The following is a 13,201-nucleotide window of genomic DNA, read 5'->3' on the forward strand; positions in this document are numbered from 1 at the left end:
GTGCAACTGGTGTTTTAATTCTTCCCAAAGATGTTCACAATGAGGTCGAGGTCTGGACCGTCTAGTCCAACACTTCAATGTGTTTTGTGAGAACCAGTCTTAGATGCGCAGTGTAGTATGGCATGGAGCATTATCATGCTGAATCACACAAGGGCTGCAGCAGAAATGCTTCTTTGAAGAATGAAGTTGTCCAGATAGCCATCAGACATCATGGTTTTAGGCATTTCCACCAATGGACCAAGTCCCATCCAACCGAAACACCCCCATACCATTATCGAGCCTCCACCAAACTTGACAGTTCGAATGATGCAGTCTTCCTGCTGCAACCATTCCATGGGTAATCTCCAGATCCAAACACGACCATTAGAGTGAAATATTTGGAAGTTATTTGTCACTTCACAAACCCTTTTTCCAATCATCTATTGTCCAGAAACGGTATGAAGACACCAATCCAAATGTCGTTTGGCATTGAGGGAGGTGATGTGTGTGGCATGTTCACAGCAGTTCTGCTGTGGAAGGCATGCAACTCTCTGTGGACAGTTCTAGTGCTGACAGATACCCCTACAGCATTTTCCAGGTTGACTGCAAAGTCTGCTACTGTCGATGTGCAATGTGCTTGAACATTCGAAGACAGAGCTTGTCGATCTCAGTCAGTGAATGCTGGTGGCCTCCCAGGGCATTTTCCTGCTGTAGTAGCACCATCAACTTTCCATCTACAAATGACATAAGTAATGGTGAATTTCAGTGAAGCAGGTAGCAGTGTCATGGACAGAAAGACCACTGATGTGATCAACTACCATCCCACATTGGAAGTCTGCAGTTCAGCTGAACTTGGCATCTTGACATTGAGTTGTAAAACATGCAGCACATCCCACCTTTTACTACCACTCTTACACAGACATTCCTTGAATATTTTCATGTGGTAGGATCCGAAATTTTCATGTCACGCAAAGTGTTCAAATACTGTCAACATAACATATAAGAATCACATTATGATGGAAAGTGGAATTAAATCTGATATTAAAATTATACATATTCAACTCAGTAGATGATGTTACATTTCTAAATGCAGTACATGTCTTCAGAAATTCTGAATTAAACTGGATAACTGCAATAACAAAATTGTTGATTTTCATGTCACGGCATGAAAATAGGGAATAAAAAGGCAATGATTAAAAACAGTGAGAACCATGGAAAAAAAGAATTGTAATCTCAATGGAGAACCTTATAGAACAAGAATATGTTTGTTATTTAGGTACAATTTTCAGTGAAGATGGCAAATTAAGTTTAGAAACAGATAAAATAATAAACAATGTTGCATGGTGGCGAGTAAATGAAATAAATTTATATAAGAGGGTGGTCTGAAAAGTTCTCGGCCTAACAATGAAAAAACGAATTTATAATTTCAAAATTATTTTTATTTTTCAACATAATCTTCCTTAAGACTAATACATTATTTCCAGCGATGCCCCAGCACCATTATCCTGTCCCTGTAGTGGTTCTCAATAAGATCTGCAAAATACCCCTCTACAGCTGCAATCATCTATTGATTCGAAGAAAAATGCTGACCAATGAGGAAGAGTTTCAGTTTTCGGAAGTGACAGAAGTCAGAGGAAGCCAAATCTGGGGAATAGGGCGAATGTTCCAACAGTTCATAGTGCAGATCCCTTAATTTTCCCATTGCCAAAACACCTTTGCGGGCAGGTGCATTGTCACGATGAAAGACGATTTTTTTCCTTCTGCAAACTGGATCTTTTCTCACAAATTTTTCATCTAGTCTGGCTAAAATATCAGAATAATATTCCCCAGTTATTGTTTAACTCTTTTCAAGATAATTAATAAACAAGATGCCTTTAGCATCCCAAAACACCGATGCCATGACTTTTCTTGTTCCTTTGGCGCTGAACAACAATTCCTGTCCACTGTTTTGACTACTGTTTGGATTCTGGTGTGTAATGGTGAATCCAAGTCTCATCCATAATAATAAATCGATGCACAAAATCACTTTTGTTCTTGTTAAAATGCTCCAAGCACTATTCAGAAATTTTCATGCGAGTGTGTTTTTGATCTGCTGTGAGCAAGCGCAGCACGGCATCCATCCTGTGCAAAACGTTTTCATTTGTTATTCTACATGCAAAATGTATCCTACACATTTTTTTGAAATGCCTATAGTCCCAGCAATTTCACGCACTTTGACTTGCCAGTCATCCAATACCATAATATCGTGCACTTGATCAATGATTTCGTGTTGTTACACTTTTTTGGAAGTCCTTCATGTGGATCATCTTCAAGGCTAATACGGCCATGTTTAAACTCGGCAGCTCATTTCTTAATTGTTGAAAATGAAGGAGAAGAGTGCCCATAAACTTTTATGAACTTTGAATGAATTTCTTTTGCTGTTAAACCTCCTTTTACAAAGAATTTTATAACCGCACAATACTCAATTTTATCCATTTCAAGGGATACAGACAACACTTTTGCTTCAGACAGCTGTCTAAAACAAACTACTTGATAGAATGACTTGCAATTTCACATAGATGCTTATGACAGATGTACCAACTTAAAAAAAAAAAAAAATCGTGCCGATAGTGTTGCCATCTATGGTCACGACCAAGAACTTTTCAGACCACCCTCACAGAATAACAGAAATTAGTCAAAACACTAAACCAGCTGGAACTAACAGTGTTCATATGTTTTAACTTATGGATCCAAGAGCTGGGTTAGAAATACAAAACTGTTGATTAAGGACTAGAGACTACGCATATGAGAGTTCTAAGAAAAATTAGTTGAGTGAACAGATGACATCAATGGCAGAATCATATTATAAATGAAGATATCAGGAAGAAACCCGGTATTGTTAGCATTCAGGAATGTGTGTGCAGAGCTAATTGCAAGTAGCATGGTTACTTAAACAGAATAAAATAGGAAAGATTAGCAAAACTAGTGTTGAAATGTCCATACATTTAAACACTGCTGTGGGGAAAAAAAACTGAGAGGAAGACAAATATTTAGGTGGACTGATGCTGCCAGAAGCACATTAGAAGAGACTGAAATATAATACTGGAGTTCTGTCTAATAAAATAATAATCTGGAGAAAAGCTATCAACAGGAAGTTAGTTAATAATATAACCTTGGTCGCGTGGCACAGGCATAGGAATCCTGTACGTTTCTTGAGGGTACATAACAGCAATTTTATGAGAGATGAATGAAATACAGACACCTTTAATATCCAAACGTGTTTTAATGCTAATTCTCACATGTATGAGGGATTAAATCAGGAGAACATTAATGCTACATGGGAAAAATTAGTCAAATATATATATATATATATATATATGTAGAAGGTATTTTTCCTTGGGTATAATAAATGTTAAAAATACCAAGCAATTTTAAACCTGGTTTATTCCATTTCCCAAGTAAGCAAACAGACAAACAAGTCAAGTTTGCACCTGCAAGTGATGCAAGTCTAGCTGATCCTACAGGTAGTGCAAGACCAAGGCAACCTGTGGTAAAGGTAGTGCAAGACCAAGGCAACCTGTGGTAAAGGTGGCATAAGCTCTGATCACTAATCTTAATATTTACCCTTAAGATCACTAATCTTAATATGCCACCTTTACCACGAGTTGCCTTGGTCTTGCACTACCTGTAGGATCAGCTAGACTTGCATCACTTGCAGGTGCAAACTTGACTTGTTTGTCTGTTTGCTTACTTGGGAAATGGAGTAAACCAGGTTTAAAATTGCTTGGTATTTTTAACATTTATTATACCCAAGGTAAAATACCTTCTACATTTATATCTCCTCCAGAGATTTTTATTTAATAAGGTTAAAACACCTTATGGCAACTTGTTCTGGTAAAATACTTATATAAGCTCTGTATCTTGGTATTTCTAGCCTAGCTCCCACTGATGAGACCTCAATAAAGGTCAAAACCGGTCTGGGTAGTGGCCTCTTGCCTTTAATACAAAACATCATGCATCCCCTTCTTGGAGATGTGTTTTGGCATTAAGGGTAAATATTAAGATTAGTGATCAGAGCTTATGCCACCTTTACCACAAGTTGCCTTGGTTTTGCACTACCTGTAGGATCAGCTAGACTTGCATCACTGGCAGGTGCAAACTTGACTTGTTTGTCTGTTTGCTTACTTGGGAAATGGAGTAAACCAGGTTTAAAATTGCTTGGTATTTTTAACATAAATATATATATAGTATATTCAGTTAATTATTGTGTTTATGAGCTAGTATAGTAAGGGCTCTTCAACATATCCCTCATTACGTATTCTAAGTGTCAGTGTAGAAAAATATCAGCAACCAGATGACAATACTTACTGTAAAATAATTTTCTTCCTGCCTGGCAAGCAGTTCTAAACATTCGCTTAATAGCTGAATAATATGCAAAATACAATCCATGATAGTAGCTGATTCAAGAGGAAGTAAATTTCCTATAAAAAATGAAAGAAAAAAAAAAAAAAGTTAAATTAAGTACTTATTATTTTTGACAACTTAAGACCACTAGTAATACTTTCAGAATCATTTTTTGTTTTCTTCAGTGCCAAAGACTGTTATGAACATGCTTTTAAACAAACATCACTTTTCTTTACATGTATTTTCTATACAAGTATGCAATATTACTTCTGATACACAAGCATCAGAAGTAATATTGCACCCTTCTGATGATATTATTATGAAATACTAAGCACACCTTATCGAAATAGCAAACTAAACATATACATTAGATTTCAATTAATTAGAATTACAGCCAAAACAACTAAGGTTACAAAGGCCAGTCTGTTATGTCTTCTAATTGCATATTCTCTAGCCAAGTGAACTATTTTGTGTGGGGGAAAAAAACCCTAAGTCTATTGTCACGCTTATGAGACTGGTTAATTCCTTATAAAGGTGTTATTCAGTTGAAGAGTCCTTATGAAAGTTCATGCCACAAATCTGATCCAGACCTAGCTCTTTCCAAAGGGCACAGAAACCTAAATGACCACTTTAGGACTTGTGAAAGTCCTGCTTTCAGAAGGACATCTTTGAAGCACAGTTGCAGTGTCCATGTAATTCTACTTTGGAAACACTATCTCACACAGGTAAAGAAAAAAAATTCCTTCAATCCTCTTTAATACTGCAGTACATCTAATCTTATGCCAGTGAGAGTGTCCTTATTTTGACAAGATGATATTATTATTATTATTATTAAGAGTGACCTCCAGGGAGTCAGAGATTCATCGAGGTAGGCATCGATTTCTTGAATTCATTCTCGCTGCTTATGCTCACAACATCCAAAGGCAATCCATTCCAATCATGCACCACCCTCTGAGAGAAAAATCTAGCCTTCACACCCTTCTTGGCAGCCTTCATTCTCAACTTCCAAGGATGCCCTCTCGTCCTTTCTCCACCCTCTGTAAATTGAAAAATTCTATCAATTGAAATCCTGTATGACCCTTTCAGAAGTTTGTAAGTCTCAATCATATCACTCCTCTTTCTCCTGTTTGCTAATGTCTGCAGTCTACAAATTCTCAATATGTCTTCATAATCAGTACTCCACAATCCTGATATCATTTTTAACACTCTCCTTTGTACTCTTCTCCAATATATCAGAATCACAATGGAAACCAGGAGACCAGACCTGTGCACAATAGTCCATTGTGAGGTCTTATCAAGGCCTTGTAAAGAGGCAAAATAACATCCTTATCTTTACATGTGAACATTCGTTTCAACATTGCAATTAACTTTTGAGTCGTATTTGTAATCTTTGCCACATGGCCACTGAACTTCAACTTCCTATTTATTAACACTCCAAGAACCCTAGCCTCATTAGTTTCTTCTAGCCTAATCCCACCAATATAATACGACATTGGATATCTAATCATGCCGAAGTGAATGACTTTACATTTACTGACATTGAACTGACACCCATTTTCCCATGCCAACAATTCCAGCCTATTCAAATCACTCTGCAAGTACTGCATATCAGCGGCATTCCTGAATTATCCTAACCATCTTTGCATCATCAGCAAATAGCTGTATGTCGCTTGTCAAATCCTTCCCAATATCATTAATGAACAGATTGAATAACAGTGGACCAGGCACTGATCCTTACTTGTTATTTTTTTATTTTTTATTACTCTTTGTACTGGTTATGGGCAGTACTACCCTTACATCACATCCAGACATCTCGTCCAGACTTGATATAAGCCTAAGCCTTTACAAGTGTTTTACCCTATGCCTGTTCTAATTATCATTGTAGTCATTCTCTGGTGGCAAGGCCATGCCACCAGTGTGCCCTGTAGGGCCCTCAAGGAAAGAACTTTTATATCCTTCTGCGTAAGCACAAGCTGTTTTAAGTCCTTATAACTATCTGCACTCCATACGCCATGTAAAGAGATGGTGGCGTTGGTAAACCTCTGAGTTGCCTCATGCTCCTCTAACTAACTAGATCTGGGTTATTTTTATAATAATTTACTTTATTATTATGGCTATAGGATAGTGGGCACCCTGTTCCCACCACCTGGGCATCAACTACCCAAACATCACCATCTCTTTTAATCACTAAGTCTGGCTTACGCAAACCCGCAGAGGTCCTATAATGTGGTTCAACCACAGTCTCCCAACCTTTGTTCTTAAAGGGGTTGTTCAGAATGGAGACCACTGCATCATGCCTCCTTACGCGGATCCCATGGGAGCAGAAGCAACACTAGGCTATATGAGATAATGTCTCACTGTAGTAGCAGCCAGCCCTACAGTTGGAGTCGTCACTACCCCATCGAGCTGTGCGGGCTCGAGTAGGCAGGGCATTGATCCTTGTCTTGATAAAGTCGATATACTCGAACCCAGGAAGGAGTGGTGCCATCCCTTACCCAATCATGCTGGGGAGGCACCAGATATGACTCTTTTAAAGGAGCACCATCTACAGAACAGGGCAACAGAGATGCCCATCTCGTGTTCTGCTGGTGCTGACTCGATTCAAGTACCTTGATAATGGGACCAGCCTTTAGTCCACCTAAAGTCTTCTTGTATTAATGGGCTATAGAAAGCCTCTCTGCAGATGGGGGAAGAAGATAGTTCTAACTGCACGATTCTTAATAGCTGCAGGCACGGGATCAGTCATCTAAGTGATGAAACCCCAAGCACACCATCCTTCACCCTCGCATGGAAATATGCAGTAGGAGTGTCAGGCGGCAGTCGGAGCCATGATCTCACGGCTGAACGGTTAGCCCTGTCCATTCGGGACAGTACTGAGATATATGTCCTACCAAGCACCAACTTGTGGTAAAAGCGAGGTAGGAGATAGTGGGAAAGGAGAAACAGTCATTGCTGGGGCTTGAGATGAGCTTTCCTCAAAGAAGCGATCCCAGCTTCTAGGATAGAAGGGACAGAAGACCTTCCCTTTGGGGTGAACATGATAACGAGGTATCTCCACTCTTCCAGAATGGTCAAAGCATGCAACGGCCTTCCATGGCAGGGAAAACTCTATAGTCTCGACCTTAAGCTTCTTGTCACGACCAGTGGGGGACAAGAGCAGGACTTCTCTACATTGATAGAAAGGCCTCCAATAGAGAAGAAGTCAACTGTCCGGTCAAGGAGTTCCTGCAGGTCTATCTTAGTAGAGGCTACGAGAATAAGATCGTCTGCAAAGGCCACAGCATTAAAGGAAGAAGTGCCTAAAAAGTAGCCCTATATGGCTAGGAAGAGAATGAAGAAACTCATCTATGACGCAGTTAAATAAAAGGGGAGATAGAGGATCACCCTGGCGAACACCCTGCACTGCAGGGCCCTGTAGTGATAGTGATGGAACTACCCAAGTATAGCTCCACAACATAGGAAAGAAAGGGTTCTGGACATCCAGCAATAGAGCACTCGAAGGAGAGTAGGAAGGGAGACGCTATCAAAGGCCTTTTGGAGGTCCAGCTACGCCATATATAGAGGCTTAAGGTGGCGTCGGGAATCAGAGAGAAGAGAAGAATATATATATTAAACCTTGCAGCATCACATCCCCAGTATACCACTTTTTGATATCTGTCAATCAGCCATCCTCTCAACCATGCTAATATTGTACAACCCAAAACCCATTTTCTCCAATTTATGCAACAGCCTACCATGCTGTATTCTGTCAAAAGCCTTAGCAAAATCCAAAAGTATCATGGTGTATCCATTCCCCTTGTCTAGTTCAATGGTAGCATTGTTATAGAATGTGAGCAAGTTGCTAAAACATGACCTTCCATTAGTAAACCCATGTTGTTCATTGCAAAGTAGAGATTCACTGTCAATCCATTTCTGAATGCAAGTCTTTACCAATTTTTCCAAATCTTCACCACCACTCCTGAGATACTAATTGGTCGATAGTTGGATACATCGGTCTTTGCACCACCCTAATACATCACCTTAATAAGATTACACATCCATTTGACTCCTACTCTATTTATTCTTCGAGCTCTCGAGACACATTCTGATATCGCATCATTTAAGTTTTGTTTAAATGCTTCCCATGCGCTGTCGATATTCTCTCCATCCAGCAACCGATCCCATTCCGCTGAACTCAGTATACTCCTCAGTTGATCATAATTTCGTGCTTTGTAGTTCAGCATGTAACCTTTTCTGAATGGAACATTCATAAACTTAGTCACTTCCCAAGTGAGTGCCAGTACCGCATGATCACTGTCACCAACCAGAGGCAGAATAGTTACGTCTTTAACTGAAACGCCCTCTGACAGTATAATCAAATCTAACACTCTTTGCCCTTGAGTTCCTTCTATCACATGCTGCTTGAGGAAGTTGTCCTGCAACAGCTCAATAAATGCATTTTCATTCTTCTCATGAGATTCTATTGCTACCCAATTAATATTTGGATAATTAAAGTCTCCATTATGATTACTCTTTTCGTGCTCATCTTTTCTATTTGTGATTAATTTCTTCATCACTAGCAACCGATCCACCAGGTCTGTAACAACACCCCACTATGTAATTGATCTTGTTAGATTCCGCCTCATACAAGATGGCCTTTTTTTTTAAGATGGCTTAAAACTCACTGCCACACGAAATACTGTTAACAGTAGTACTACAATCATAGGCCTCAACTCTAACTCGATTCAAGTCATCTGATATCATTAGCAGCACACTCCCTCTTATCCTATCCTCTCTATCCTTCCTAAAAATACTGTACCGTTGACACTCGATACCAATTAGTAGGTCTGATTCTGATAGTCAGGTTTCACTGATACCTACAATCTGAGTTCGCAACATATTGACTAAGACAACAAACTCTATCCCTTTGTTTCTAATACTCCTAGCATTCGTGTACAAGGTCTTGTGTTCCATATACTGTGATGGATGTTACATAACTGTTGCTTTTACAACAGCATTTTTCAAGCATTTATCTGAAAGTCCCTGCTTATTCATGTAGGAAATTTGTCAGTTTTTTCAGAGACAAAATTAATATCGGTGTAGTTGAAACAAACCGAATCATCTTTTTGAATATCTATCATATATGTCAACTCAGAAGTCCAAATGTTACTGTCACTGTTATAAAATACTGTATATTACAAAAAAAGCTTGGCATCTTACTCCTTAAACTATTTAAAAAGTCACCCCACAAGCAACAGAAATAACTTGCAAACAACTACAAACCATGTCCCTATCATATTAAGGTTCCATCCATTTTAAAATCAATAACAGAAAAATATCTGCTCTATTAGTGAGTAATGATATTCCTCTTGGTAAACCAATATATGGTAAACCTGTATATGTTTAACACATGTTAAACGTATACAGGTAATCCTCGTATAACACAGATGTTAGGTTCCATAGAAATGCCGCATTATATAAATCGCGTTATGCGAGACTAAGATCACACAGAAAAAGTAGGGTTAGGTTCCGAAATCGTTTTTTTTTTTTTAAATTATATAAACAATGACATATCCAACAAAATCAATATTTTTATTTAATTCAGGTAATTCATGTAAGTTAAGAAAACAAACTATGAGACAAATACGTAGTATAAAATTATAAAAATTACAAATTGTACATAAATTTCATTGCACATAGTGCATTAATGTATTAGACACAATAAAATAAAGCGCATATTTTAAACATCAACACTGTCTTCAGAAATAACATTTCGTAGATGTTCATTAAGTGGCCAGAGGTCGTCACCACTTGAAATCTCTTGGACATCATTTGTATAATTCTCATTGCATACTTCGGCTGGTTTAGTCATCAAGAAGTCAGTAATAAAACTTTGCTTTCCACAATACTGCAATTTTTTATTAAGTTCCTAACATGGCGCTAAACAAATATCCAATTTTCTTGTGAATTTTCCCTAGCGCTCCATTGAGGGATCATTATCCTTAAAATAACTTCCTAACTTTCTTGCCAAGTCCAATCCTTCTGCTAACTTCTTTAAACTGAATTCTTTAACGGATTCATCACAATCAGAATCTTCGACAGAACTTTTCCCGTCATTTGGTTTGACACCATCTATTAATTGTACCAGTTCCTCTCATTTAAATCTGTTTCTCCATCAATTAATAGCTCGGCATCCACTGGAGGTACGAAATTTTGTTCCAGAAGGGCTTCAGGCCATATTTTTTTCCAGCAAGCATTCAGCGTAGAGGGTTGTAATTCCTTAATGGACAGAGAAATAATTTTCACACAAATCAATATTGAAAACTCTTTCTACGCTTGAAAGAGTAGAAAGAGTTGGAATGTTCGCCGAATATAATATGACTTAAATGTTGATATTATGCCTTGGTCGAGTGGTTGAATAAATGAAGTAGTATTAGGCAGAAAAAAAGATTTTAATATTCGGATGGCTTAAATTTGTTGGGTGGCCTGGCGCGTTACCTAAAATTAGTAGAATTTTGAAGTCCATGTTCTTTTTCTTTGTGTAACTTTCTACATCGGGTACAAAACACTTGACAAACCAATTTTCAAACATGCTAGCTGTAACCCATGCCTTTTTGTTGGTCTGCCAATAAACAGGTAGGGTGGACTTGTCGAGCCCTTTCATCGCATGAGGATTTGCAGATCGGTTAATAAACATTAGTTTTGTTGCAATCACCGGATGCATTACTACAAAACAGTAGTGTAATTTTATCTTTGGAAACTTTGAATCCAGGAACTGATCCTTCATTTTTCGAAATATAGGTGCGTTTTGGCATTTTTTCCCAATATAACCCAGATTCATCCGCATTGAACACCTGGTATACAATATAACCACCTTCTTTAATGATTTTTAAAAGTTCTGCTGGGTCTTTCCAGGTAGCTTTAACGTCTGTTAATGCTCATTCTTCCTGGATTTTAAGATTATACAAAGAAAACCGCTTTTTAAAGTTTTCGAACCAACCCTTACTGGCACAAAATCCATGTTGAGAGATTTCTTCTGAAGAATCTTGATCAAGTTCAAATGTTTATAAACTTTGAGAGCTTTTTGCTTAATAAGATGTCCAGCCAAAGGAATTTTCTTTTGAGTGCAATCTTCTATCCAAATCATTAGAGATTTCTCCATTATGATAATTTTGCACTTACCACAATGGTAAGTGCAAAGCAATGCACTTTGCACTTACTGTTGACCCAGCAATAACACTTTCTCGGATTTATGTTCATTTTGTTTGATTGTTCGAATTGTTGATTCATTTAAATTCAGAGTCCTTGCAATAACTCCTGGTTTTTCTCCAATTTTCAACTGATCCAAGATTTTAATTTTTTCTTCAAGAGAAATGAATTTTCTCTTCAATGTTGGTTTTTTCCCTTTCGTTGCAGTTTTAGTGGCCATTTCAATAAAAATAAATTTACAAAAAAAAAAGCATTACATATGTAACTCAAAAGAAAATAAACTGCTCAGCTTGAGAATAACACACTTATGATTTTTAATATGCTTTCTGGCAGAAAACGAAGACAATTTTCAACAATAAACACTTTATACAGTATATAAACCCTAGATGGCGAACCTATAGCACTCGTGCCATAGGTGGCACGTATGAGAATTTTGCTGGGACGTCACTCACACATTCCTATTATACGCTTATAAATTATTCAACTTTATTTTTAATTATTACAATACGTACAAGCTGAATTTTGTTTTACACAAGAGAGCAGCTATAAAGACGTGCATATGATTGGTGCAGTATTAACAAAAGATCACGTGACCCAAAGACAAAGGCAACCGACAAGTGTTGAATTGAAATGCTAATTCTCTTCAATCGAATTCCATAACATCTGAAACTGTCATAACAACATTCACTATTAATTTTAACACATTCACAACAGGGTGTCATTTATCGTTCCGACGGAACTTCACATTATTGACTGGCTCAACTAACACAAACATTTCAACCCTTGGTTGAATTTTATGGCTTCTTGTTTGTGTTAGAGGTGGCAGGCGAACTCACACATTCATTATATGGCATGTTTCAATTCTTGGTAGAATTTTATGTTAAGTTAGCCTTTGTGATCTGTAATAATGACATCGAGAATTTTAAATGCAATAAAACAAACACTTATTTCATAATTCAAAAATTGGACAATAGTTTTTACTTAGATACTGTGTTTCAGTGCAACATGTGATTTTGCTTAAATCTATAGAGCATAGTTTCTGTGAGAGGGGACATGTGATTTATTAATTAGCACCGTTTTTTATTCCATCTGTCTCTAATTGCACTATTTGTTGAGAATGACACAGACTGCATCTGTACAGTATCTTATTCAGTGATACAATAAAACTAAATTCGATACTTATAACTCCTTGCGCGATACTTGTAAACACAAATTTAACGAAGATAAAATTTGATTTTTAAGTCTCGTGGTGAAAAATGTATGAAAAATAAATAAATAAATAAAGGGTTACTAGAAATTGTAGACCATGTTATATCGAAACCGCATTGAACAAGGGATACTACAATTTGTAGACCGCGTTGTATAAGTACCGCATTATACGAGGGTTACCTGTATTTTAATGTTTACCTAACATAAACACCCCTTTTTATTTAAGATGAACTCTGACCATTGCTCTTCAAACAACATAAGTTCTAATTCATAATTTGAAGGTACTGCAATGGGGCTCTTTCTTCTCAAAATACTTTTTTTATATTTTTAATTAAATAATTTGTAGAAAAGTTTTAAATTCAATCACACTATTAGTTAATTAGAAATATCTTCACATCGACCACTGTAGCTAATGGTGGAGCTCTGTAGGATCCATGTTGAG

At 37.4% G+C, this 13,201-nt stretch overlaps 1 protein-coding gene across 3 annotated transcripts in view; it reads right to left on the reverse strand.

Annotated features, from left to right (window-relative positions):
• Positions 1-13,201, reverse strand: part of LOC150100402 (testis-expressed protein 10 homolog) — a 172,111-nt gene that overhangs the window by 124,443 nt on the left and 34,467 nt on the right. For all 3 annotated transcript variants that reach the window (XM_090402792.1, XM_090402790.1, XM_090402791.1), the window contains exon 4: positions 4,327-4,439. In XM_090402792.1, the coding sequence (XP_090258918.1) occupies positions 4,327-4,439 (113 nt within the window). The remainder of the gene's footprint in view (positions 1-4,326; positions 4,440-13,201) is intronic.

The sequence above is a fragment of the Typopeltis vanoorti genome, chromosome 13 (genome assembly GCF_054136105.1).
Source record: "Typopeltis vanoorti isolate ZY-2024b chromosome 13, IOZ_Tvanoo_1.0, whole genome shotgun sequence".
Lineage (NCBI taxonomy): Eukaryota > Metazoa > Arthropoda > Arachnida > Uropygi > Thelyphonidae > Typopeltis > Typopeltis vanoorti.